Source organism: Myotis brandtii, unplaced genomic scaffold, assembly GCF_000412655.1.
Source record: "Myotis brandtii unplaced genomic scaffold, ASM41265v1 scaffold1423, whole genome shotgun sequence".
Taxonomy (NCBI): domain Eukaryota; kingdom Metazoa; phylum Chordata; class Mammalia; order Chiroptera; family Vespertilionidae; genus Myotis; species Myotis brandtii.
This window is the reverse complement of record NW_005355087.1, coordinates 288726-316381: the sequence shown is the minus strand read 5'-3', so window position 1 is coordinate 316381 and position 27656 is coordinate 288726. Positions and strand designations below refer to the sequence as shown.

At 34.5% G+C, this 27656-nt stretch overlaps 1 protein-coding gene across 7 annotated transcripts in view; it reads left to right on the top strand.

Moving 5' to 3' along the window:
- Window positions 1–27656, top strand: part of ECT2 (epithelial cell transforming 2) — a 49328-nt gene that overhangs the window by 17601 nt on the left and 4071 nt on the right. For all 7 annotated transcript variants that reach the window (XM_014535297.1, XM_014535295.1, XM_014535293.1 and 4 more), the window contains 11 exons: window positions 2498–2617; window positions 3558–3626; window positions 6164–6274; window positions 6886–6982; window positions 8616–8697; window positions 11668–11746; window positions 11912–12031; window positions 15710–15848; window positions 16988–17142; window positions 24598–24705; window positions 25850–25996. In XM_014535297.1, the coding sequence (XP_014390783.1) occupies window positions 2498–2617; window positions 3558–3626; window positions 6164–6274; window positions 6886–6982; window positions 8616–8697; window positions 11668–11746; window positions 11912–12031; window positions 15710–15848; window positions 16988–17142; window positions 24598–24705; window positions 25850–25996 (1227 nt within the window). The remainder of the gene's footprint in view (window positions 1–2497; window positions 2618–3557; window positions 3627–6163; window positions 6275–6885; window positions 6983–8615; window positions 8698–11667; window positions 11747–11911; window positions 12032–15709; window positions 15849–16987; window positions 17143–24597; window positions 24706–25849; window positions 25997–27656) is intronic.

The window sequence follows — 27656 nt, the reverse complement described above, 5'->3', positions numbered from 1 at the left end:
ATTTATTATACTATTCCTTTGTCAGATATGTGATTTGCAGATATTTTTGTTAATCTATAGCATGTCTTCTCATTCTAAGTTTTTTGCTGAAAAAAAGTTTTTAATTTTAATGAAGTCCAATTTATCAGATTTTTAAAAATAGATCATGCTTTAGTTATATTTAGGCTGAGGTTTATTTTTTTGCAAGTAGTGTTCTAGTACCATTTGTTGAACAACTAGCCTTCCTCCATTGAATTACTTTTGTACTTTTGTCAACTATTACTTCATATTTGTGTGGGTTTGTTCCTGGAATGTATTCTCTACTATTGATCTTGTATGTTTCTCCCTTCACCACACAGTCTTGAATACTGCAGTTTTATACTAAGAAGTTCCTTTGCTATTTCATATACATTTTTAGAATCTGGTTTTCTTTATTTACAAAAAGTTCTGGAATTTTGATAAGTATTGGGTTAAATCCATAGATCAATTTGAAGGAGAATTGACACACACTGTGCTGAGTCTTTCAATCCGCAGCCATATGTCTTCTTTGATCAGCATCCTTAGTTTTCAGCATAATTTACATGTTTTATTATAGTAAGTCTTCATTTAACATTGTTGATAGGTTCTGGCACTTTAAGTGAAATGACTTATAATAAAACCAGTTTGATCATAGGCTAATTGATATAAATAAGAATTAAGTTCCTATGGCATCTAACAATATTATAATGAAAGGATGTTTATTCAAGGATCTGCTGTATATTTATACTTAAGTACTTTAATTTTTTATTGTACATGATACTTTTTAAATTTTGGATTCTTTTGTATATTACTGGTATATAGAAATATGATCGATGTGTCTGTGTTCTCTGTGCATGAGTGCATGTGCATGCTGACCTAGTATCCTGTGACTTCGCTATATTCACATATTAGTTCTAGGAGCTATTTATCCTTTAGTTTTGTGTGTGTGTGTGTATTTAAATTGAGTTCAGAGCGGAAGTGTGGGGAGAGAGAGAGAGAGAGAGCGCGAAGCATCAGTGATGAGAGAGAATCATTGATCGGCTGCCTCCTGCACACCCCAGGCATGTGCTCTGACCCAGAATCGAACCTTGATTTCCTGGTTCATAGGTTGACACTCAACCACTGAGTCACACTGGCCGGGCTCCTTTATTTTTTATTTGTTTTAGATTAATACAAGCAACAACATAAATACAAACAGGTCTTTTGTTCCAAATCTTGTTTCTTTCCCCTACACCAAGGTTCTGTGCTACCATTTAAAAACATTTAGTACTCATAGTAAGTGTATGTCTGGAAATAACTGATTGCTTATTGCTTTCTTCCTTACTAACTTGAATAAAAATAGAAATTACCCTTGTATCATACTAACAGTTTTAATGATTTGTAGAACTGTGTGGTAAACTTGTTAGATGCTAACATAACATTTTATTACAAGAGCATATATACACATATACACAGATCCTATATAATAAAGGCTAATATGCAAATTATCCCCTCAACCGGGAGTTTGACCAGGGGGTGGGGCCAGCCGGCCAACCGCCCCACCCCCTGCAGCCCCTCTCCCGGCCGGCCCTGCCCTCGATTGGCCCCCCCATCCTGATTGGGGGCGGGGCTGGCCAGATTCCACTTGTGCACGATTTTGTGCACCAGGCCTCTAGTCTATATATATAAAAGCGTAAGTGACCGAAGGACCGGTCGACCAGTTGCTATGATGTGCACTGACCACCAGGGGTCAGATGCTCAACGCAGGAGCTGCCCCCTGGTGGTCAGTGCACTCCCACAGCAGGAGCACCACTCAGCTGACCTACGGGCGCCAGATGCCAGGCTCATGGCTGGCAAGTGCAGCTGCAGTGGTGGCTTGAGCCTCTCCCACAGACACTCCCCCTGTGTATCCCTCCGCCATCTGGACGGGGATCGGGACCAGCATCCAGACTGATTGGGCACGAGCTGGCCGCTGCATGAGGAGCAAGGCTGCAATGACAAGCGGCAGCTGCGTGGTCATGGGTGCGCCGGTATCGCCCTAGGATGGGCACGTGGAGACCGCTGCGGAGTGGCAGCGAGCCTCTACTGAGCAGCGGTAGCAGGCGCAGTGTGGCCAGGATGAGTGGGAGCAGTATGGCGCCTGGCCTGGGCCCAGGCTCAGGCTCCTCCCCACCTGCCTGCTGCTTCATGCACTACTTCGTGCACTACTTTGTGCTGTGTGGGATCGATGAGCTGTCGGGTAAGGCCGGGCTGCGGCGGTGTGGAGGTCCACTGATCTCCACAGGCCAGGCCGCGGGACCCCACTGGTGCATGAATTTGTGCACTGCGCCTTTAGTATATAAATAAATGGGATAAAGTAGAATAGAAAATGTTAGAAAAAAGGCCTCAAATTTAGAGAAGTGTTTTTAAATCACTTTTCTTTTTCATCAACTTTTCATCTCCCCTTTATCACTATTTGTTAGTTTCACTCCCTTCCCCCTCCCCACAGTCTACCTAAACTAATCTTTTTTTTACCTTTTAGTTATTTCAGGTACCTTTGGAAGAAGAAGGACAACGTGGTGGGCCTATCCTTGCACCAGAAGAGATTAAGACTATTTTTGGTAGTATCCCAGATATTTTTGATGTGCACACTAAGATAAAGGTAAATTTGTATATGTTAGGCTCATAGTAATTCTTTTTTATGTATATATTTATTATGTATATTATGATTTTTCAGGTACTTCTGATGAACTAAATAAATTTTGTGTCTAAAACTTTTCATTTATTCCTTCGGATGATTTATTCTTTGCTGTAATGCATTGTTAATGTTTGTTGTTTGCTTGTGTTGTTTTTTTTTTTAATTTGAATTAATCCTGAAAATAAGGAATTAAGGCCTCACAAAGTCTTCTATAGAGAAATGTAGTTGCTAGTGTTATTTTTCTACTATTGTTCCTCTGCTCTATGTTTTTGTTTTGCTTCAGTTTGTTTGTGAAACTGTGAAACTGTAAGGGACTTAGAGTTTATTTCATTCAATTCTCTATAGTTAGATAAATGCTAAGATCATATAAGACAATCCTATTTTCTTTTTAATGATTTTTTATTTTAAGTGAAGGATCCATGATTTCCAGGTATCAATCAATCATAGTAAAGTAAATTTGGGGAGGATTAGCTCAGCTTTTAAAAGTAGTTTAAGTTTATTTCTTTTTATTTTTTCTGTGTGGTTTTTGAATTAAATTTATCAGTTTTCTCAAAATTACCCATATTAGTGTTTATCCCATCTTCCAGGAAAAAGATTAATCTGAATTATAAAATGTTTCAAGCAAATATATTAACTTACTTTTGATATTACTGTACATTACAAATACAAGTGATAAAAGATCTATAAGTTAATAAAAATGCAATTTATCAAATACTTCTATTTTACATTTTATCAAAATCCTTGGATATTTCAGTTATTTCTAGATATAAAGGGGACACACTGTGTAAAGTACCTTCAAAATGACTATCTTTTTTTTTTAAATGACTATCTTGAAAATGTTAAAAGATATTTAAGAGATTGTCCAGTATAATTTTAAATGTCTTAATTTGTGTTTTTTTTTCAGGATGATCTTGAAGACCTTATTGTTAATTGGGATGAAAGCAAAAGCATTGGTGACATCTTTCTTAAATATGTAAGTATTTTATTTCATTTTAAAATTTCCAGATTAAATATCATAAAGGATTGGCAGGAAATGAAAGTTACATGCTTAAATGTGAAAGCTTTTAAAATTTTGACATCATTGTGTTTGTTAAATATAAAACTTAACATTATCAATAGCTCAAGGTCATCATTAGGAACACTGTTGTACTGTGCTATAATTATTTTATTATATATCAAGTTATTTGCCTTTCACAAATGGCCATAGATTAATGATTTTTCTGAAATTTTCTTTAACTGAGTTTTCATTTTTATTTTTCCTTAGTTGATATTACTTCTTGCTGTCATTTTGTCTGCTCTGCATAAAAGCTTCTAATAGACTACTTCTCTGTTTTCTGAGGCCTTCTAACTTCCATTCTTACCATGTAGTCGCTCAGATTTTTTTGTTGTTGTTATTGCTTGAGAATTCCAAATATGCAAATTATTCTCACATTCCTTTTGATACCTTTTAGTCTCCTCAATTAGCCAAGACATTTTTCCTTTTCTTGTTTGCATTTCTGGCTAATAGTTAATCTTTTAATGGTGGTTTGGATCCTTCAATAAATAATAGCATGTTCTTAGGTTCTGCATTGATCTATTCTAATTATTATATTTTGAACTTACAGACTTTTTTTATTATATAAGTTTCAGTTCTACAACATAATTTAGCATCTGTATACACTTACAGAGTGATGACCAAAAGTCTAGTTATTATCCATCACCATGACATTGACCCCTTCCCCCTTTTTTACTCACCCCCGAACTCCCTTCCACTTTGATAACTACTCATCTGTTCCCTTTATGTATGATTTTGTTTTGTTTGTTTGTTTCTCTCTTTTTAAAAAAAAAGATTAAACATATGAGTGAAATCATATGTTATTTGTCTTTATCTTTCTGACTTATTTCACTTAGCATTGTACCCTCAAGTTTCATCTATGTTATTGGAAATGGTAAGATTTCATTTTTAATGGCTGAATAATATTCCACTATATATATAGAGGGTGTCTCACACTTTAACAGCTGATAGCTCAATTTTGAAAATGAAATGTATTTTAATAAACACTGCCTTTATAATTATTCAGAGTGTGTTTATACATTTTTTTGGGAATACACACACACACACACACATCTTCTTTATCTATTCATCCATTGATAGACACAGGTTGTTTCCACATCTTCATTATTGTAAATAATGCTGCAATGGACATAGGGGTGTGTATATCTTTTTGAATTAGTGTTTTCAAATTCTTTGGACAAATACCCAGAAGTGAATTGCTGGATCATATGGTAGTTCTATTCTTAATTTTTTGAGAAATCTTCATACTGGTTTTTATAGTGGCTGCACCACTTAATCCTACAGATAGTGTCCAGAGTTCCCTTTTCTTCACATCCTCTCCAACACTTGTTATTTCTTATCTTTCTGATAATATTCTAACAGGTGTGAAGTGATCTTTCATTGTAGCTTTGGCTTGCGCCTTCATAATATTTAGTGATGTTAAACATCTTTCCGTGTACCTGTTGGCCTTTGTATGTTTTCTTTGGGAAAATGTGTATTCAGATCCTCCTCTGGCCCCCTCTCCCTTTTTTAAAATCAGGTTGGTGTTTTTTATGTTGAGTTGTATGTCTTTTTATGTGTTTTGGATATTAATAACTTATTGGATATATGATTGGCAAATATCTTCCATTCAGTAAGTTGCCTTTTCATTTTGATGATGGTTTCCTTCACTGTGCAGAAGCCTTTTAGTTTGATATAGTCCCATTTGTTTATTTTTGCTTTTGTTTCCCTTGCCTTTGGAGTCAGATCCTCAAAAACATTGCTAAGACCCCTGTCAAGGAGTTTAACCTCCTATGTTTTCTTCTAGGAATTTTGTAGTTGCAGGTCTTAGATTTTTAATTAATTTTTGTGTATGGTGTAAGAAAGTGGTCTGGTTTCATTCTTTTGCCATGTGGCTGTTAAGTTTTCCCAGCACCATTTATTGTAGAGACTCCTTTCTCCATTATGTTCTTGGCTCCTTTGTCGTGAATTAAATTTATAGATTTTAAACTTGTTACGTTTATATCAGTACAACAAGTTTTAATATACTTTTGTTTCTTTACGGTGTTTACTTTTCAGGCTGTGCGTACCAATTGATGCATTTTGTTTAGCACTTAACTCACTTATAAATTTTTTTTTTTAAATATATTTTATTGATTTTTTACAGAGAGGAAGGGAGAAGGATAGAGAGTTAGAAACATCGATGAGAGAGAAACATCAATAAGCTGCCTCCTGCATACTCCCTAGTCGGGATGTGCCCGCAACCAAGGTACATGCCCTTGACCGGGATCGAACCTGGGACCCTTCAGTCCGCAGGCCGTCGCTCTATCCACTGAGCCAAACTGGTTACGGCCACTTATAAATTTTTGTATTTAACATGAGAAGAAATTTAAACACTTGCACTCTGTCAGATGTGACTATTGATCGTTCAACTTCAAGTTTTATTGTCTAAGGGTGAAAGGTGTTACAAATTAATGTTTGTTTTTTCTTCTTTCTAGTCAAAAGATTTGGTAAAAACCTACCCTCCCTTTGTTAATTTCTTTGAAATGAGCAAGGAAACAATTATTAAATGTGAAAAACAGAAACCAAGATTTCATGCTTTTCTGAAGGTAATGTAGTCTTTAAAATAAAAATCTGAGAATAATTTCTGAAGGAATTCATTAAAATTATGTTTTTAGTAAAAATGAATTTATGTAAGAACACCTTAATGTTACCTGTTAACTTTAGCTATACCTTCTGATAGTAGCAATGATGTTTAGCTTCTGAAGATTTGACATACTAGGTAGCAGGGTCTAAGAAGCAGCTAAGTGAATGAGAATGTTGTTTATGATGTGTTATACATGTTTTAGTTCTCAAACACCTAAAATATTTCTAGGGGAATTGTCTTGCCTTTAATGATTCCCCTCCACCCCCCTCTTACCAATGCCTTATTTTGTTTATCAAGTCAACATAATATTTTAAAAGTTTTTTTCTTATGAGTCATGTAGATTTAAGACTTGTTTAAGAAGGAATATATAGTAGTGTGTAGAGTAACTCACTTTCTGGTTAAGATGTTAATTAACCCTTGGCTGCCCAGGAGGTCATTTCAACCACAGTAATCTGCCAGAGAACATTGCTACCCCAGCTTTCCTGTTAGTCATCAGGGCACGAATAAATGTAGGGTGTCTAATGTTTGGGAAAACCATTTTTAAAAACTGTTGAATAAATTAATTCTTTTCAGATCAACCAAGCTAAACCAGAATGTGGACGGCAAAGCCTTGTCGAACTTCTCATCCGACCAGTACAGAGGTTACCTAGTGTTGCGTTACTTTTAAATGGTACTTTTCTGATCGTTTTTTAGACCATTTGGATGTTTTTATAGAATTGTTTTGTTCTAAAAAATTTGAAATTCTTTCTGTTTTAAAATTTTCTTAGATTTTAGCATTAAAGTTTATATCTTTTACATACAAAATATCTTTATGGATAATCTTAATCACTGGTGCTACAAAAATTCAGTCTGGTCTAGAATGCTTTATTTGTTCTGATATCAATTATATTGATCAGTATTGTACTTTTTATCTTTCCACTAAAAGTCTCCTTAAATTTCTTGGTGTGTCACTAATGCACAATCAGTTTACATTCATGTAAACACACCATTCACCCACAAAAATCCCAAGACAAGAGACGATTCCTGTGTCTCTAATTATTTGGTTCTTTTCTGAGTCTTAGTAAAATTTTACATATTTGGTCTTATGCTCAGTTTTTTGTTAGATTGTGTAGAACACTTGAAACATTCATTTATTTTAGAAAGTAAACTATGGATATCAATGGAAGGGAGTTTTATAGCGGATAATTAATTTTTTGAATAAATTTTGCTTGCAGTAAAAGACAAGCATATGTATATGCCTTTACATTTAGCTTACTCTAAAGTAGTGAATATTTTTAGGGCAGTGTCATTTTTTATATTTTAAAAATTTAAGTATGAAAACTAAATTAGTAATAGGAATAAGTCTGTAAAAAAGCATTTTGATCCTCAAACTTTAACTACAGTTGTATGTGTAGCTGACAAAGAAGCTGATTTTTTGACTATTTAATCTATTTTTTTCTTTAAAATACTTCGGTTAACATGAATTATAGTAGTAACTAAAAAAAATTGATAATTTTTGTTCCCTTTACGTTTATCTAATGTAGTTTAGAATTACTAGCATATAGAATTATTTCCTAGTCTTTAAAAGCTGTCCTATTTTATAGATTATAAAGAAAATATATGTGCAAAGCAGTGTATTTTTTTTGCTTATCTTCATTATTGTTTCATTAGTACTTATAGAAATCCATCAAATGAACTTGATTTCAATAAGTAAATAAGTAAGTAAGTAAATAAATAAATACAATGAACATGATTTCTAAGATTTCCTTCTATCCATCCATTTAAAAGATTAAGTGGGTGTGGTACTAGGGAATCATTAGGTGAATACAGCATAGGGAACATTATGAGCAACCTGGGTAAGAACAATCAAGGCTTAGGCATCTCATGAACCCGTAAATTAAACGAAACCTGCTCTAAGGACACCAAAGGCTCTCTATGAAGGACTCATGGGCCCCAGTGTGAAATACAGCTATATAATGATTTCTCAGCCTAATGAGGACCAGAATGTTTTCATTCATGGAGGTAGTTTAAGGAATCTAGCAGTTCTCAAACTTTACTAGAAGGAAATTGAGATAGCTGTGAAATAATGAATCACATATTATTCTGCAAGTTTAGTAAATAAGAAAAAAAAATGTGGGAACCTTAACAAATGTGTAGGAAGAGAGCTCTTAAGGGAATGCTACATATATAAAAGTAAAGGTTGGATATTGTCTTTAAAAATATCAGTCTCTGTCTATTAAGATGGATGGTGTTTTTTAATTAAGTCTTAGATGGAAAACCATTGAATTTTTGTTAATCATGGAAAAAACATTTTATTATTACAGATCTTAAGAAACATACAGCTGAAGAAAATCCTGACAAAAGCACTCTAGAAAAAGCTATTGGATCACTAAAGGAAGTAATGACGTAAGTGCATTATTTCAATTTTTTTTTATTGTTCCTTGGATTTAGAATGGAATTGATAGAACAATTAGAATCATAAATGGAGAAAAAATATCAACAAATATTTGTAAAATATTTGTTATTTTTCTAACTGTAGTTACACATTAAAATGATGAGAAAGTATTATAAGAATACATTGATTAGTCAAAAACATTTCTTAGGGTATTAAACTATTATGTACAGAGAGTAACAATGGTTTACAAATTTGAAAATGTTATAATTTACTAATAGCCATTTTCTTCATATACCTCTAATCATAACTTGTTTTTGTCTTCATATTCATATAAATTGCCCAAACGTAACTTGGGAATTTGACCATGGTGAAATAAAAAAGAAAAGATTTATAATACTTTTTTCAGTTTACATTTGGCTTTTGGCTTCTTACCTTGAATTTTAAGGAATTAAATTATTGGGATTGTTTGGAGATGTATGAAAAGTATAAACTCAATGAAATTGCCTTGGGGCCTTGATTGTTAAACTTGTAGACATAGTTCTGATCAGAAATGATCTTTCCTGACTATTATGATCAGAACTGAAAACTATGTTGGTATTGCTTTGACTCATGGAGGGTGAGGGCACTTCAGCTCTTTGGACTTTACATATCATCATATTTAATAGATATAATTAAAATATTTCTGAGATTTCATGAGGTGCTTCAATCTGAAATAGTTTCTTAAAATACTTGAAAATGCCCTGGCCAGTATTGCTCAGTTGGTTAAGTGTCATCCCATGCGTTGAGAGGTTGCTGGTTCGATTCCCAGTCAAGGCACTTGCCTGGATTGTGGGCTTGATCCTCAGTAGGGTGTGTGCAGGAACCAGCTGATGTTTCTCTCTCTGTCTCTCTAAAAAAAAATAAAATAAAAAAAAACAATAAGAAACAACCATATTAAAAAAAAAAAACTTGGAAAGGCACGCTTAGCAAGGAACTTTACTAGCTGTAAGAGTGAGAGCCCTGCGGTAAAATAATGCTCAAATTAAGAGTTTCTGTTGCTATGGAGTTTTAGGCATGTTTTGTTTTTTGCTTACATTCATATTTTATATGTTTATCAGCCAGGAGAATAGTTTTTTAAGCACTTCATGGTTTAACAAACTCTGTCATTACTTACCTTGATTCTTTCAACAACTCTTTGAAGTAGGCAGTCAGTGTTAAAACATATTTTCACAAAAGAGAAAAGCTGAGAGCTTGTACTTGGCCTATTTGCCTGTTTAGTGATGATAGCATATGCTATTTATTATTTATATATAATATATTTTGGTAAACAAAGATTATAAAGTAACCTGACTAGGGAGTAGACTTGTCATTGACCTGTCGCCTCCTTTGGACTAGTGTCAATGGGCTGCTTTAGGAATAATGAGCCAAATTGATGACTGGTGATTAAAGATTTCCTTCTTTTTCAACATTTTATTTTAGCTTCCTCAGAATTTAAAAATCTTTCTAATATATCACTACCCTAAATGGCTTGCTCAGAGTAGATTTTAAGTAGATGTTGAACTAAGGAAGCTGCGATTTTAATGTTGAGTTGTGATGCTGGTTTGTAAACCTTACAGAATTTAACCACACTTGAATTCTTAGGATTCTTGAACATTTAGCATAGGGATTAAATGCTTACTAGTATTGTGGTTGATTGAAACAACTATAATCTGTAAGGTAAAGGAAATAATGAGACAGCACCAATTAACTAGTCCTTGCCATTTAAGCAAAACAAAAAAACCCCCTAAAATTGGATTCTAACACCATTAATTACACATACTTATCTTATAAACATTAATTTGTTATAGATCTATGTTTTAGTAGTTTTGAGTATGTTTTTCTTAGCAAATTATACATGTTTAATATAAAGTTTTTTTTTAATTTTGGTATATATATACTCCCATAAAACCATCACCACTATCAAGTTAAGGAACATTTCCGCTACCTCCAAGTTTATTCATAGCCTTTGGTGGTAATCCCTTTTCCTCCCTCTCCGGCCCATCCTGAGGCAACAACTACTCTTCTTTTTATCAGTATAATTTGCATTTTCTTAGAATCAAATTGCATATTATATTTTTGTCAGGCTTTTTTTTTTTTACTCAGCATAATTATTTTTAGATTAGTCCTTATTGTTGCTTATATCAACAGTTCATTCCCTTTTATTGTTTTCTGTTGAATGGGTATACCACATTTATCAATTCATGTGTTGGTGGATATTTTGATTGTTTTCAGTGTCTGTCTATAACAAAGCTGCTATGAACATCCGTGAATAAATTTTTATATGGACATATACTTTCATTTCTTCTGGATAAAAAATACCTAGTAGGAATGACTAGGCCATAAAAGTTTTTAAAAAATTCACCCAACTGTATCCAAACTGCTTGTATTATTTTGCATTCCCATCAACAGTGTATGTTGAACACCAGGGGCTCGATGTTTTTACCAATGCTCAGTATGAGTAGTCGTTTTATTTTGTGAAATTCCAATAGATGTGTAGTGAAATATCTTATTGTAGGTTCGACTTGCATTTTCCCTAATACCAAATGGTGGTAGCATTTTTTCATGTGCTTATTTGCCATTCATATTATCTTCTTTGTGATATGTATGTTCAAATCTTTTGTCTACTTTTTTTAAAATTTGAATTTTCTTATTTTGAGTTTTAAAAAAACATATATATTTTTATTGATTTTAGAGAAGAAGGGAGAGGGAGAGAGAGATAGAAACATTAATGATGAGAGAGAATCATTGATCGGCTGCCTCCTGCACTCCCCACACGGGGTTCTAGCCTGCAACCTTGGGCATGTTCCCTGACTGGGAATCGAACCGTGACCTCCTCGTTCATAGGTTGATGCACAACCACTGAGCCACGCTGGTCGGGTCATTGTTTTTGTTTTTTTAACCAGGGACTAACTAAGTTCCACTAAGCTTTTAAAGTTTTAAAAATAAACTTATTAATTTTTCAGGCATATTAATGAGGATAAGAGAAAAACCGAAGCGCAAAAGCAGATTTTTGATGTTGTTTATGAAGTAGATGGATGCCCAGTAAGTATCCATCTTTGATAATTGTAAATTTATTTTCTCTTTCTTGTTATTTTAGATTCTGCAATTTTTAATATAAATAGAATCTTGGCACCACTTTCTTTTAAATTATAACTTAAAAAAATTCTTTGCTCCCAAATGATCTATTAATATTTTCAATCTACACAGGCTAATCTTTTATCTTCTCACCGAAGCTTAATCCAACGAGTTGAAACAATTTCTCTAGGTGAGCACCCCTGTGACAGAGGAGAACAAGTAACCCTCTTTCTCTTCAATGACTGCCTGGAGGTAAAGTTGTACTTAATATAATATAATACTGCTGGTTTATATGACTTCCTTGAATGTTTAAAACCAAGCTTTGATTAAAGTATTATAGGTAAGTTTAAAGTAGCTAAACTTAAATAATCACACTTTTTTAATTGAGACCAATTGTTGATCTAATACTATTTATTAATGGAATGCTTTTAGAAGAAGACCTAATATTAAGAAGTATGATAAATTTTCATGACTTCAAATTTAAGTCAGAATGAAAATTTAGTTTATTTCCATGCAAATAAATGCTTAAGTCAAAAGAATTTTAGGAACTTCTTATTTCCATGTATATTTATAAGAGATGTATGACATAGCTATGATTTTACTTTGAAATTTAAGTAAAGAAATCAGTATTTTGTTGAAAAGAGATAAATTGTGTAATATCATGAATTATGATTTCCTGATTCTTCCTTAAGTCATCAGGATTAAATGAGTGGTCAGTATATCAGATGGATGGTGTGCATTGATTCTAAAGTTTAATTTTCTCATCTAAGTTTAATTATTTCCTCCCATATTATTCCTACAGACAAACTGAATTATATTTGTGTGCTTTTCCCTTTTTTTTTTTTTAACATATTTTTATTGATTTCAGAGAGGAAGGGAGAGGGAGAGAGAGATAGAAACATCAATCATGAGAGTGAATCATTGACCAGCTGCCTCCTGCATGCCCCCTACTGGGGGTTGAGCCCACAACCCCAGCATGTGCCCTTGACTGGAATTGAACCCAGGACCCTTCAGTCTTCAGGCTGACGCTCTAGCCACTGAGCCAAAACAGCTAGGGCTGCTTTTTCAACTCTTTTCTTTCATTCTGTTAATAGTGTACTTTCAAACATTAAAATAGCCTATGTGGGATATAAAGGAGTGTATTTTCCTTCATCTCAGGAGATAAAGCTATTCATTTTGATAAAATAGATATTAATTCACCAGATTCACCAGAAGACTAATTTGACATTTCTGTTATTTGGTATCTACCTGTTGCTTTCATTAAAGTAATTTGATGGGTTTCCTTAAAAAAAAAAAAAAAGTCTATACCTCTTTCTTTTTTCCTTTTCTACATGTCTTCTAGAGTTGTGCTCTTGTTTCATGTATATTATTATAAAACACAGGGGACTCTTAGAGAATAAGTCATACCCAGTCACCAAAAGTTCACTGTGTTAAATGCAGAGTTTTGTTGTTGTGAGATTAGTGAAAAATAATATTTTCATTTTTTTCAGGAATGTTAGAAAATACAAAGTAACGACACTGAAAATACTATATATAATTGACCATGCCCAGAACTGAGAAAGTTATAATAAAAATTCATGAGGCAGATAAATCATATTTTACCTCAGTAGGCATTATCATGGAGTTTTACTGTCTGCCCATAGTTGCTCAGTTCTTCTCTGTTAGGTACTATTAAGGTTTTTTTAGGATTTTCCTGTTGAAGTCCTTGGTCTACTGGCTCCATTCATCTAATTGGTTAGGTTATCTTTACTTCCCAGCTAATCCATTCTGGGTTTTATCCCCTTAATCCCGAGAGAGTTGTAGTTAACTTTAATTTTTTTTTTTTATCTTACATCCCCTTCAAATTCCTTGAAGTATTCTATAACTGGCTCATTGACTCACCTTCCACTTTAATTCTTGCCATTTGTCATTCCCTGTAGCTTCCAGTCAGTTATGTAATACCCTGGCCTCTCATTTCATTCACCAGTGACTTTTTGTTCTACTCTCTCTTAGTTTTCCTGTTTCAGAATCATAGTAATTGAAACAATACTATTTCTAACATTAAATTTGGATTTAAAGATTTATAATCCTAAACTCTCATTCTTTAGCTTGTTTGTCTGAAAAAACCCAAACAGTCCTGGCCAAATAGCTCTGTGATTAAATTGTCATCCCAATATGCCAAGGTTGTGGTTTGACATCCCCCACCCCCCATCAGGGCACATACAAGAATCAACCAATGAATGAATGAATAACTGAAACAACAAATCAATGTTTCCCTCCCTCCCTCCCTCCTCTCTCTGCCTTCTTCCCCGCCCCCTCTAAAATTAATAAATTGAAAAACCAAAATCACAAACAAATAACCAAACCTCTTAGCAAATTTGGAATGAAGAGTAAGATGAAAGTTAGAAACTATTAAAATAGATAAAATCTATATTGACTTCTTTTAAATATGGCAGGTGATGTTTTACTGAAGTTAAACTAACTTAGTATTTAAGAATATACTTTTCTTTTTATATTTTATTTGTTTTGAGTTTTTTACCTTGATGTACTAGCATATGTGTCTTTAATATTGATATTAATACTAGGTAGTTTGGCTCAGTGGATAGAGCTTGGACCCTCCTCTGAAGGGTCCTGGGTTCGATTCCTGTCAAGGGTACATACCTCGGTTGCAGGCTCGATCCCCTCAGTTGGGGCATACGTGGGAGGCAACCAATTGATGTGTATCGGTGTTTCTCTCTCTCTGTCTCTCCCCCTCCCTTCCACTCTCTCTAAAAATCAATGGAAAAATATCCTCCGGTGATGATCAACAACAACAAAAAGTATTAACACTTGTCATTGCTTTTCCTTTTTAAAAAAACCTTAAAATTGTATTTATTCTGCTTAACCAAGTTAATTTAATGTATATTTAAATATTAGTGAAAATATTTAAGTTTTTATTGCTTATTTTCACTACATTAATGTAAATTAACTTTTAATATTTAATATAGATCTGAGTCATAGTTTTGCTTCAATATGAATATGTACTGACTGCCTTTTGATCTTTTCTAATTAGCCAACACTTAAGTAGATATACTTTTCAGCCATACTTTGTCATATTCATGATGGTGACCGGTTAATCTCAATTCATTAAGTAACCTAATCTAATACATTTTGTGTGAATGTCTTTCAGTTGATGATTATTACCTCAAAGGAGATGTTCTTTTAAAAAAGCTAAATAACATACCAGGCTTTCGTGGAAATGAAAACAATAAATTTAAAGACCTTATAAAATTCACAGAACTCAAATACATCGTGAATCACAGGGTCCTTTCTGATTTTGCCCCTGGTTTTTCCAGTGTTATTTTACTTATCTCTTCCTTTTGCAGGAATCCCCAGTTTAGGTAAAGTTATATCTTAACATAGCACTTTGAGTTTATAATTTGTACCATTTGTTTAATTTATTGTTTAGTTACCTTTTAACTGTCCCCTTTCTCGATGTTATGAAAATAGGAGAGGCAGAACCATTTCTGTGTTATTTACTCCTTTATTCTCAGGATCTGAGATAATTGTGAATTCTGCTCTTAAACTGATATCAGTTATCTTTTGTGCCCAATATAGAGGTCCCAGAGTAACTATTTTCCTTCCTGAACTCAAGAAAATTCCTCAGTTCTTTGATCCTATTAGTTTTCACAATGCTTCTAAGTTTTTTCATACCTCAAGGATTTTTTGCGTAGATCCTGTCCCTTGGCCTGGTTTCCTGACCTTTGAACTCTTATCATATAAACATGAGCATACCTGTTACACAAGTACATGTATTATTTTTTTACATAGCTTCTTATCCCATAGTAATTCTGGAATGACTAATAGATGAACTGCATATAGATTTATGTGATTAGTGCGTTTTATTTTTAAGTATTTTATCTTTGTTTTTATTCATATTACTTATAATTACTTTTGTTTTTCTATAATCAGATAGCAAGGAAACGCCACAAAGTTATTGGCACTTTTAGGAGTCCTCATGGCCAGACCCGACCCCCAGCTTCTCTTAAGCATATTCATCTAATGCCTCTTTCTCAAATTAAGAAAGTGCTGGACATAAGAGAGACAGAAGGTATGCTTATTGGATAAACTATTGCTAAATAAAAATAGTTCACACTCACTACTGCAGATTTGTTTCACTTCCTTATATTTTTTTCACCTGAAAGTGCTCTGTACCCTAACCCAGCCTGTTCCCACACCAAAACATTTTATTTCTTCAGAATCCAAAATAAATCACCTGTGCTCTGCATCTTATACTTTCCTTGTTGCCACTAGCTGCATTGTTAAGGATACAGTTAGGAGATGACCAGGAATGATGTGCATGAGTAAATGCACCCTAAGTAACTATGGTAGTCTTGGCATGGAGTTAAATGTGTATTAAGGGAAGCTTTCTCCCTCAACTTTGATAGTGTTAGGGAGGTTTCTCTGAACGCCTGAAATTGCTAAAAGTTTATACCTACTCAAAATAGTATCATCTGTTTAACTGGCACTAGTGATATGTCTTTATTGGTCATATTTTGGGTGTTAGGCATAGTTTTTACAGTGTAAGCTGGTACCATTACTGATCCCATCCTCTCATGATGAAAGGAATGATGTGCATGAGTTAATGCACCCTAAGTAACAATTAAAGAAAATTTGAATAGTAACTTACATTGCTATCTTTATTCTATTGTCGAATTTGAATTATGGGTTATGTAGTACATTTATTTTAAATCATTTCCATATTTTTGGATTATAATAGTGGAAGACTTCATTGTTTAAAATAGGTTCTGCATCTTGGTCACAAAACATTCTGTAACAATTTTAATATTTGAAAATTATGTTTCTTTAAACTTGATTTAAATAGGTTGAGTTTATAAATTATTCTTACAATGCCATTTCATTTTAAAACTCAAATTCTAGGATACTAAGTAATGATACATTCTAATTGTTTAAAACTCCAGCATATAAAATATTAAATGTCATGGAAAATACTGTTTATAGAATGTCAACTTATTATTGGTTCTTCATATGGTACTTACTGTTACAGTTCTTTCTAATGTTTCAATGTAAAATGGTGATACTCTTTGTCCAATTAGAAATAGAGGGGGTGGGAAGGGTGGAGAAAAGATCATTCATTTCATTGGAATGTTGTTGATCTGAGGTAACTAAACTTGCATAAATCTATCATTTTCCAAGAATAACATATTGTTTATAATTCTGGGACCCTAGATTGCCATAATGCTTTTGCCTTGCTCGTGAGGCCACCAACAGAGCAGGCAAACGTGCTGCTCAGTTTCCAGATGACATCAGAGGAACTTCCAAAAGAGAACTGGCTCAAGATGCTATGTCGACATGTAGCCAACACCATTTGTAAAGCAGATGCTGTAAGTTCTTAATCTATTATGAAGAGTTAAAACTCCATGGCAGTGCATTCAAGCTAAACCAATGCATTTCTAATTGTTAATTGCTAATTGTGAATATAAGAGAGTTTTAGTTTTGTGTGTATTGAGGGAAGCTGGTTTAATAAATTGTTTTGGAAAAGATATTTTAAAAATATAGACACATGAAACACTCAGTTGCTAGTTTATGGAAAGGCCCTTTTAACCTTATTGCTCCTCTGACTCTGTTTGGGTGAGGCTTTTGGGACTTGTACCCTGTGATTTTCATGGAGGCTCTTAGGCCTGGCTGTTTGTAAAATAGAGGGTATTCTGTTCTGCTGTTCCCTTATCTAACTGCAAGCAATAATGAGATAAAGCCAGTTACGTTTCCTATCAGGAGAGTAGCCAATCTAGTTTTCTCAGTCCAGCCTCTTAAAATCAAATGTGAATTGTGAATATATACATATAGAATATATAATTATTTTTATACTATATAGATCAGCGGTTCTCAACCTGTGGGTCGTGACCCCTTTCGGGGGCGCCTAAGACCATTGGGAAACACATATATAATTACATATTGTTTTTGTTATTAATCACTATGCTTTAATTATGTTCAATTTGTAACAATGAAATTGGGGGTCACAACAACATGAGGAACTGTGTTAAAGGGTCGCGGCATTAGGAAGGTTGAGAACCACTGATATAGATTAATGTGAAGATACATGAGAAATTCAAATTATCAAAGTTAAACGACTATCAGAATTCAGGAAGCCCATAGTAGCTCTTGGGTAAAATATAGGTCCTATGAAAGATAATTTACTTTCTTCATCATTAGTGGTGAGACATGCTGTAGATATAGACTATCATTTTTGCACAAATAACATAAGTTTATTAAAAAATTCATTTGTTAGTAGAATTATATTTTTCATATTGGAGATTAGAAATGTAATGGCTTCAGCAAAGCTACCATCTGACCTCAGGTGATATATGAGCCTTAAGAGTATGGACAACACAATTAAAGGTTACAAGTTGTCAAGAGACCAAAAATACATACCTAAGTATTCTGAGAAAAAAATTTTCAACAAATTAAAACTTTAACCTTTAAATTTGAAATAACAGAATATGGGACATCATATCCACAAGGAGAAAAACTATGGAGAGTTACAAGAATAAGGATACCTGGAATCTAATGTTAGCTTTATGCTCTTGGCCTTAGTTTTCACATGTAAAATAATGATAATAGATTAAATGTTCTTTCAGCCTGAAAATTTTAATTCTTAAGTCATTTACAAATGGGTATGACAAATGAAATTAGTCTATAATAAAATAGTTATACTTATTTTGCTCTTAATTATTTAAGCTACAATTATTTAGGGCACCAATGAATATATATTAGAAAGACAGAAACTACTGTTTCAAAAAATCAGATTTTTTTGGTCTTTTGCATCTTTTGTATATATATTTAAAAATACATTCTCTTCAACATGGCATATGTTCTCAAATGATAAGACACATACAAATGATAAGAAGATAATGTATTGATAGATGACCCTTTTCAGTACAATAGTACTGTAACTCACATTGCTTGGACATTCCTATGACAGTAAAATGCTTATTTTATCATAGTTAAGTCTTCTTATGAAAGATATTGAGGTATAATTATTATGGTTTATAAAGTAGATAATACATGGCTAGAATGTCCTACCTAAATGTTTAGAACAGTAAATAGACTTTTTTTTTGCTTTTGAACATTTCTATAGGTCAAAAATATGTTGTAAATAAAGGATGTTTGTTCCGCAAAATGGTTTATAGAAGTAATGCAATGTTAATGCATAAAACAGAATGTTGGCTAGAAAAATGATGGAGACAGTTTTTGTTATAGAGCTTACAAAATTGCTCATTATATGGAAGAATTTTTTTTTCATTGGTCTAGGTATTCATATACAAAACAGATCCTTGCATTATAGTGATTGCCTATTTTAGAAATTACTCCTTCATTTATCAAGATGTCAGAGTAGATGACTTAAGCAGTCCTTTTTGAATTTATAACTATAAAACTGAAGGATAAACAGTTAATGGAAATTTTTTTAAAAATACAATCTATTGAATTACTAGCTACAAGATAGCTAATAATTCTAGAATCTATCTATCTATCCTATATAATAAAAGGCTACTAAGCATACAAGATAGCTAATAATTCTAGAATCTATCTATCTATTTATCCTATATAATAAAAGGCTACTAAGCAAATAATAAGCAAATCGACCGAATGGCAGAGCAACTGGTTGCTATGATGCACACTGACCACCAGGGGGCAGACGCTCAATGCAGGAGTGCCCCCCTGGTGGTCAGTGCGCTCCCACAGGGGGAGCGCCACTCAGCCAGAAGCCGGGCTCACGGCTGGCAAGCGCAGCAGCGGTGGTGAGAGCCTCTCTCGCCTCCATAGCAGCGTTAAGGATGTCCGACTGACAGCCTTAAGGATGTCCCATGGGGAGCGGGCCTAAGCCGTCAGTCGTACATCCCCCGAGGGCTCCTGGACTGCAAGAGGATGCAGGCCAAGCTGAGGGTTTCCCCCCTTCCCCACATGCACTGATTTCGTGCACCAGGCCTCTAGTATATATATAAAAGGCTAATATGCAAAGTGTCCCCTCGGGAGTTCAACCGGGAGAGCAGGAGTTTGATTGCTCGTTATGACGTGCGCTGATCACCAGGGGGCGGCATGGAACAAAGGAAGGCCTCGGCTGGCAGCCGGAAGGCCCTGATTGGTCCTGATCGCTGACAGGCCTAGGAACCCTACCCATGCATGAATTTCGTGCACCAGGCCTCTAGTATATATAAAAGCCTAAGCGACCAATGACCAGTCGATCGGTCACTTTGGCACACACTGACCACCAGGGGACAGATGCTCAACTCACATGATTGGGCTCCCTCCTGTCTGGATCGGGCCTGCAAGGATCAGGCTGAAACTGGCTATCTGACATCCCCTGAGGGGTCCCAGATTGCGAGAGGGCACAGGCCAGGCCGAGGGACCACACTGGTGCACAAATCCATGCACCAGGCCTCTAGTTTTATGTAATAAAGCCCTAATATGCAAATCAACTAACGGCAGAATGACCAGTTGCTATGACACGCACTGACTACCAGGAGGCAGACGACCAGTGGTGGTGATCGGGAGTCAGGGCCGGCCAGCTGGCAGTGCCAGACTGCCAGCCAGGACAGGTGCCAGCGGGGGCCCCTCCCGATCGCCCCGCTTATCGGTTGCCCCACAGATGGCCCTGATCGCCAGCCAGGCCTAGGGGAACAGTCTCTTAGATTTAAAAATTAAAACCTGACAAGGCTACTCTAACACTGAAAAAACAGGATGATGCAGAGATGACATGCATGAACTCTGGCTTACACATTTTACCAGCCCTGATTCTGACACTTATAACTGTGTGACAAAGCTAATTACTTAACTTCTCCTGCTTCAGTTTTTCCTCCCATAAGATGGGGAAAATGGTACTACTGCCTCAGAAGGATCATGTTATGTACTACTTTTTATAATCAGGGCAAAAAAAATGTAGCTGCCCACACAATAGCAAGATGCCTTTCACCTGTATGAAAAGTATGGTCACTGGTGCATGCAGCGTCCCAGATTTCGAGAGGGATGTCTGACTGCTGGTTTAGGCCCAACATCCCCTGAGGGGTCCTGTATTGCAAGAGGATGCAGGCTGGGCTGAGGGATACGCGCCCCCCCCCCCCCCCTCAAATTTTGTGCACCGGGTCTCTAGTTTGAATATAAACAACTAATGAAACAAATTTCATAAAGTAAAATTAGCCACAAGATGGCAGCAAACATTTAGCTATGTCCTGATTTATACTGTTTTAAAGTGAATGTTTTTCAAGTTGTCACATTTTGTTACTAAGAAATATGTCTGTAAATTCACATATTGACTTCAGTTGAGATCTTTCTCACATTTAAAATACTGCAGAGAGTAAATTTTTTAAAAGTCCTGAGTCAGTGTCTTATCATTTGAGAACATTTGCCATGCTGAAGAGAAAGTATTTTTAAATATTTGTTTGTGTGTGTATATTTATGTGTGTGTGTGTGTGTGTGTGTGTGTGTGTATATATATATACACACATATATATATATATATACACACAAAAGATGTAAGAGATAAAAATATCTGATTCTTTAAATCAATAATTTCTGTCCTATTTATTATGTATCTATTGGTGCCCTAAATAATTGGAGCTTAAATAATTAAGAGTAAAATAAGTATAACTATTTTATTCTAGACTAATTTCATTTGTCATACCCATTTGTAAATGACTTAATTAAAATGTTCAAGGAAACTTATATAATACTTTGAACAGTAAAGAATTTAAATTAAAAAAAAGAATTAAAATTTTCAGGCTGAAAGAACATTTAATCTAATATCATTATTGTACATGTGAAAACTAAGGCTAAGAGCATAAAGTTAACATTAGATTCCAGGTATCCTTATTCTTAGTTAAAACTCTCCATAATTTTTCTTCTCATGGATATGATGTCCCGTATTCTGTTATTCCAAATTTAAAGGTTAAGTTTTAATTTGTTGAAAATTTTTTTCTCAGAATACTTAGGTACTATGTCTTTTCAGTCTCTTGCCAACATGTAACCTTTAATTTCGTTGTCCACACTATACTCTTAAGGCTTATATATCACCTGAAGTCAGATGGTGGCTTTGCTGAAGCCATTACAGGTTTCTAACCTCTAATGTCAAAAGTATATTTCTAGTAACAAATGAATTTAAGCAATGTTACACTCCCCCTCCCCCAATTTGAATAGTTTAGAAGTAACTTGATAATTAAATGTCTTATGCTAACACTTAGTACTTTTATCACTAATTATTTATAGTAGCAGTATTCATTCAATATTCAATAATATTCAATATTGTAGAACTAGAATTTCTAACTACATGAGAAATAGATTGAAGATATAACATATACAAGAAGAGTTTGTGCTTCTGAGCCAATAATATTTATACTGGAGTTAATATAATTTCTATTTAAAATTATTATTATTCTGCTGGTTATTAGCCATACATAGTAAGTTGTTAATATAAATGCCTATTATTGGTATCATTTTAAATTGACCAAATCAGATTCTCTAAGCTATAAACATGATTACAAAGTTTGGGGAAATCCCTGTGGCACACACTAAAGGAGGGGACACAATGATACTAGGTACTATCATAAGTGAGTGAGTTTAGCTGTTTTTGTTGTTTTTCTATGTGGGTAAATCTTTGATGTGTGGATGTTAATTTTGTAACCCATCATTTTTATTAAATTAATTCTCTTATTATTTCCAAATGCTTTTTGACAATTTGATTGGATTTTTCAGCTCTCAGTTTTAAAAAAATGTCACAAGTTGACCACTTCAGAGTGATGATTGATACATTACCTTGTAGTTTTAAAATGAGACATAATGGAAGAAAATTGTCAAATTGTCTTTGTCAAAACATTTCCTGAATTTGTGTCTATGTCTAGGACCATATAAATCCAATATGAGATAGATTTTCAATATATTATTCATTGGATGAAATTCAAATTGAAATGAAATTAAACTTAAAAATTGAATGAAATGAAAACAAAATTAAGTTCATAAAACTAAAGTTAAAGCTTTGCTTAGTTTATGGTGCCATATGTACAGCATTTTAGGAAATGTGATCCCGTCTCCTGTGAGATGTAGGAAATCTTAATAATGCAAAACCTCAAAGGAGTATGTGAGTGGGGATGTTGAGAGACTCAGAGTTAGCCAGAGCTTAAATCATAGTCCTGACTGCTTTGTTCCTCATGCAAGAGGTGTTAACTATTGAGAATTATTTTTCACGATTGTCTATATCAGGGGTCCTCAAACTTTTTAAACAGGGGGCCAGTTCACTGTCCCTCAGACCGTTGGAGGGCCAGACTATAGTTTAAAAAAAAACTATGAACAAATTCCTATGCACACTGCACATAACTTATTTTGAAGTAAAAAAAACAAAACGGGAACAAATACAATATTTGTATTTGCATGTGGCCCGCGGGCCATAGTTTGAGGACCCCTGGTCTATATAATTGACAAGAACCAATTGAAAACTACTAGCACTTAGAGTTAAGTAGCCAAATAAATATAAATGCATACATATCAATAGTTTTCATCTTTGCCAGCAGTAACCAACTAGAAAGTAGGAAATAAAGAAGATCCTTGCCCCCTTTCCTGCAAGATTTGGTATACATTTAGAAAATTTTAGTATAAATCTAGGAATAGCCTTATAAGGAACAAATGAGGTATTTAAAGAAAACTATGATTCCAATTTTGTCACAATAAAGTATTTTATGCATGTAGGAAAATATCTGTAAGGAATATACCAAAATATAAATAGTAAATGGTTAGTAGAGTTTATAGGTAATTTTATTTAAAAATTCTCCCCCAAACATTTTATAATGACGTGATTTAAAAAAAAAACCTCAGAAAAAAATTATAATATTGTTTTTAAAAGTTACTGATAATTATAAGTACTCATTACCTGAGTGCGATTAGATAAGCAACTGAGTCATTTAGCAAGTAGATTAAGTAGAAAAGAGAGGGTCTTTTTTCTGATAGAGAAGGCAGGGTGGATTTGGTTTTTCTAATTAAATTAATTTTTGTGATACTGATTTGGTAGCAGACATTATTCTTAAGCATATAAATTATGCTAAATTTATAACTTACTAGTTTTAGGGTTGTTAGTAAGATTATATATATATATTATATATATACATACATATATATGTATATATATGTATATACACACACACACACACACACACACACACACACACACTAGAGGCCCGGTGCATAAAATTTGTGCACTTGCGAGGGTGGGAGGTCCCTCAGCCTGGCCTGCGCCCTCTCACAGTCTGAGAGCCCTCGAGGGATGTCCAACTGACGGCTTAGGATTATGGGGAGTGGGCCTAAGCCATCAGTCGGACATCCTTAACGCTGCTGCGGAGGTGGGAGAGGCCACCGCCACCGCCGCTGTGCTCGCCAGCCATGAGCCCGGCTTCTGGCTGAGCAGCGCTCCCCCTGTGGGAGCGCACTGACCACCAGGGGGCAGCTCCTGCATTGAGTGTCTGCCCCCTGATGGTCAGTGTGCGTCATAGCGACCAGTCATTCCGCCGTTTGGTCAATTTGCATATTAGCCTTTTATTATATAGGATTTCCAGTTGCTTTGGTCTCCATTGTCCTTGCAATGGATTTTTTATTTACTGAGTGCTTATTTTCCACTATCCTTAAATTAATACATTTTATAATAGAAATTATGTCAGGCATGTCAAAAATCTTGAGTAGCTTCTTTTATATAGTATACTCCCATATGAAGATAAGTGCTTAAAGGTTTGATTTTTAAAAACAGTTGTGTATTTTTAAAATTTTATTTTAAAATAATAAAAATGTTTTTTTTTTTTGAACAGGAAAATCTTATTTACACTGCTGATCCAGAAACCTTTGAAGTAAATACAAAAGATATGGACAGTACATTGAGTAGGGCATCTAGAGCAATAAAAAAGACTTCAAAAAGGGTGAGTCCCCTGGCATTATTATTTAACATATCTCCAAAAAGTATTTTTTAGACTACATTAAAATAATATTGCCAGAAACACCAGTGTAAAGATAGTCTATAAAACAAAGTTGGTTTGAGGGCTTAGGAAATGGCCCACAGAGATAATAGTTTTAGTTTAGTGAATTCTTTGGTGCAGTAATTATAACCTGTTACCTTCATATTCTTTTTATAGTGATACTTCTATGAACTCTACTTCAGTAGAAATGTTCTGATGGTGTTGTAGATGTAGGTTTGTGTGCGTTCATCTTGAATATCACCTCAGATATTGTTCAGCAAAGGGCACACAACAGAGATCCTGACCACAGTATGTTTCAATCTTGTAACGCTGGATATAACTTCCCTACTTACCTTATCGGAGATAACTTCGCTGCTTACCTTATTGAGGATTACATAAGAATATTGGGCCTTTTAGAAGTAGAAAAACAAGTATATTAATAGTCTAGATGAAATTTGCAGCCATAGTCTACTGCTAGATTTACAAGTTTTTGCTTTTGAAGGGAAGCTTTGTACTTTATTTAATCATCTTTATATCTCCCAAGATCAGCATGTTTGATATATGGTAAATATGTTAAATGATGAGTCAAATTAACTCCTTCACTTTTTCAAAAAGGAAATTGAGGTTCAAATGGCTTTGGGTTAAAGATCTCACAACTAAATTTTAGTGAAATCAGACACAAAAAAGCCACGTTTCTTCTCTCCCATGCCAGGTTTATCCTTGCACTTTTTTTCTTCCATTTGACTGTCATGCTCTAAGAATGCGAGTATACAGCAGGTCTTTAAATAATGTTCAGCGTTGTTTCATTATAATGTTGATGATAATGCTATAGGAAATTAACTCTTGTTTATATCAATTAGCCTGTGATAAAATTGGTTTTATTATATGTCATTTCCCTTGAAGTCACAGAACATATCGAGGACCACAATGTTGAGTGAGGACTATTACTGTACTACATTTTCTCAGTGTTTTGTCCAAAGAGATTCTAAATCTATGATAATACTATTTGTACAAAAACTTTTCATGTGTATTTGGCTTTATTTATGTATATTCTGATCAGTTATATTAAACTTTTTTTAGGCTTAATTGTAACTTCTTAAAATTCTAGGTTACAAGAGCATTCTCTTTCTCCAAAACTCCAAGAAGAGTTCTACGAAGGGCTCTTATGACATCCCAAAGTTCAGTGGAGGGAAGAAGTCCCCTCAGCAGTGACAAGCATGTAATGAGTCGTATGTCTAGCACATCATCATTAGCAGTAAGTGACTTTGGTTTGATGATCTAATGACTTATTCACACTTATGGAAGTTGGTATGGAATTTGCTAATGTTAAAGATGGAAATCTAATATCTCCATTTTTTTTAATACTTCTTAACTTCTAACATCTTTTGTTAGGTAAAGATAACTGAGAAAACATCACTTTAATGAACTAGAAATAGAGACATACTTAATATGTATTTTATTTGATATGAAGTTTTTATTCAGATTGAGATATGCTCTAAAGAAAAAAGCATGTTTCAATCTGGCCTCTCACTTTACTAACATAAATAGCAATGGTTCTGTTTATACACATTGGTCCCAGCAATATAACAGAGACTGAGTTTTTTTCCTTTTACTGTTTCTGTGATGAGTAGAATATTATTTCTGAAACTGTAGACTTCAAAGGATGATATGTGTTCTGAATTCATATGTATATTTTTAAATGTGTTCTGAAAAATACAAATTCCCAATGCTGTCTGAAGTATTAGACAGTAAATATTAAGGACATTTCTAACGTTTATTACTGTCACTAAATATATGAGTGATGTATGATTATAAAATTATTAACCTAACCTTCTAAGGTTAAAAAAAGCAAGTGCTGGTTATTCAATTATGTGTCCTTTAGCAAGTTTCTTGTTCTCTTATCCCCATTTTTGCAGATGAGGGAAAAGAGATTAATAATAGTACTTTATGGTGTTATTGTAAGGACTAAGTACACACACACATACACATATACCTATATGATGTGATTATATAGTGAGAGCATTTTGTGTAGTAGCTAAGAGCATGAACTCTAGAACTCATGTGATCAAATCCAAACTCTGCTGTTTACTAGCTCTATGGCTTTTGATACATTATTAAAGATCTCTGTTTCAGTTTCACTATCTGTAAAATGAATCTAATGTAGCAGTTGTAAGGATTCAATAAGTTAATTTATGCAAAGTGCTTTGATCAGTCCCTGGCACACAGTGTGTGCTCTAGTATTTTTTTTTTCTCCTTTTACCCCATCCTCTTACACCCTACCCATGGCTGCTAGAGAGAACCCCCGTTGTTACCAGTTCCTCATTTATCTCCGTCCACCCTTAGAATACCAGACCTCTCCAAGGAAGTATACTCTGTTCTTCCACCCTTTCCGTTAACGCATGTCCTCCTCCACCCTCCCAATCCTATTTCAGCCACACCGGTTTTCTTGCTTTCCTTAAAAAACTCTAAGCTAATCCACCTAGAGGCTTTGTATGGACTGTTCCCTGCACCATTAATACACTTCTTGAACCCTGCACTTTGGATCTTGTGGACAAAAAAGGGGTGCTGTAATAAATCATAAATCCCTAATTGGGCAGTTCATGATGAGTAGTCACCCCGGAGGCTGCTCTAGTGTTTTTATTATATAAAATTTATACAGACTTTGGAATATAATGAAATCAGCCCAGAGGCATGAAAGCATGGCATAGCCTGAGGGATCTCAGAGGCAAGGGGCGTTGGGAGTGGCAGGCAGAGAATGACCAAAGAACTTATATACATATGCTAGAGGCCCGGTGCACAAATTCGTGCACAGGTGGGGTCAGGCTGGCCCACCCCAATTGGGGCCCATTGGGCTGGTGGGGGGGGGAGGGGCGTTGGGCGTTTGGCCGGCCCGCCCCCTGCCTGATCGGGGTGTT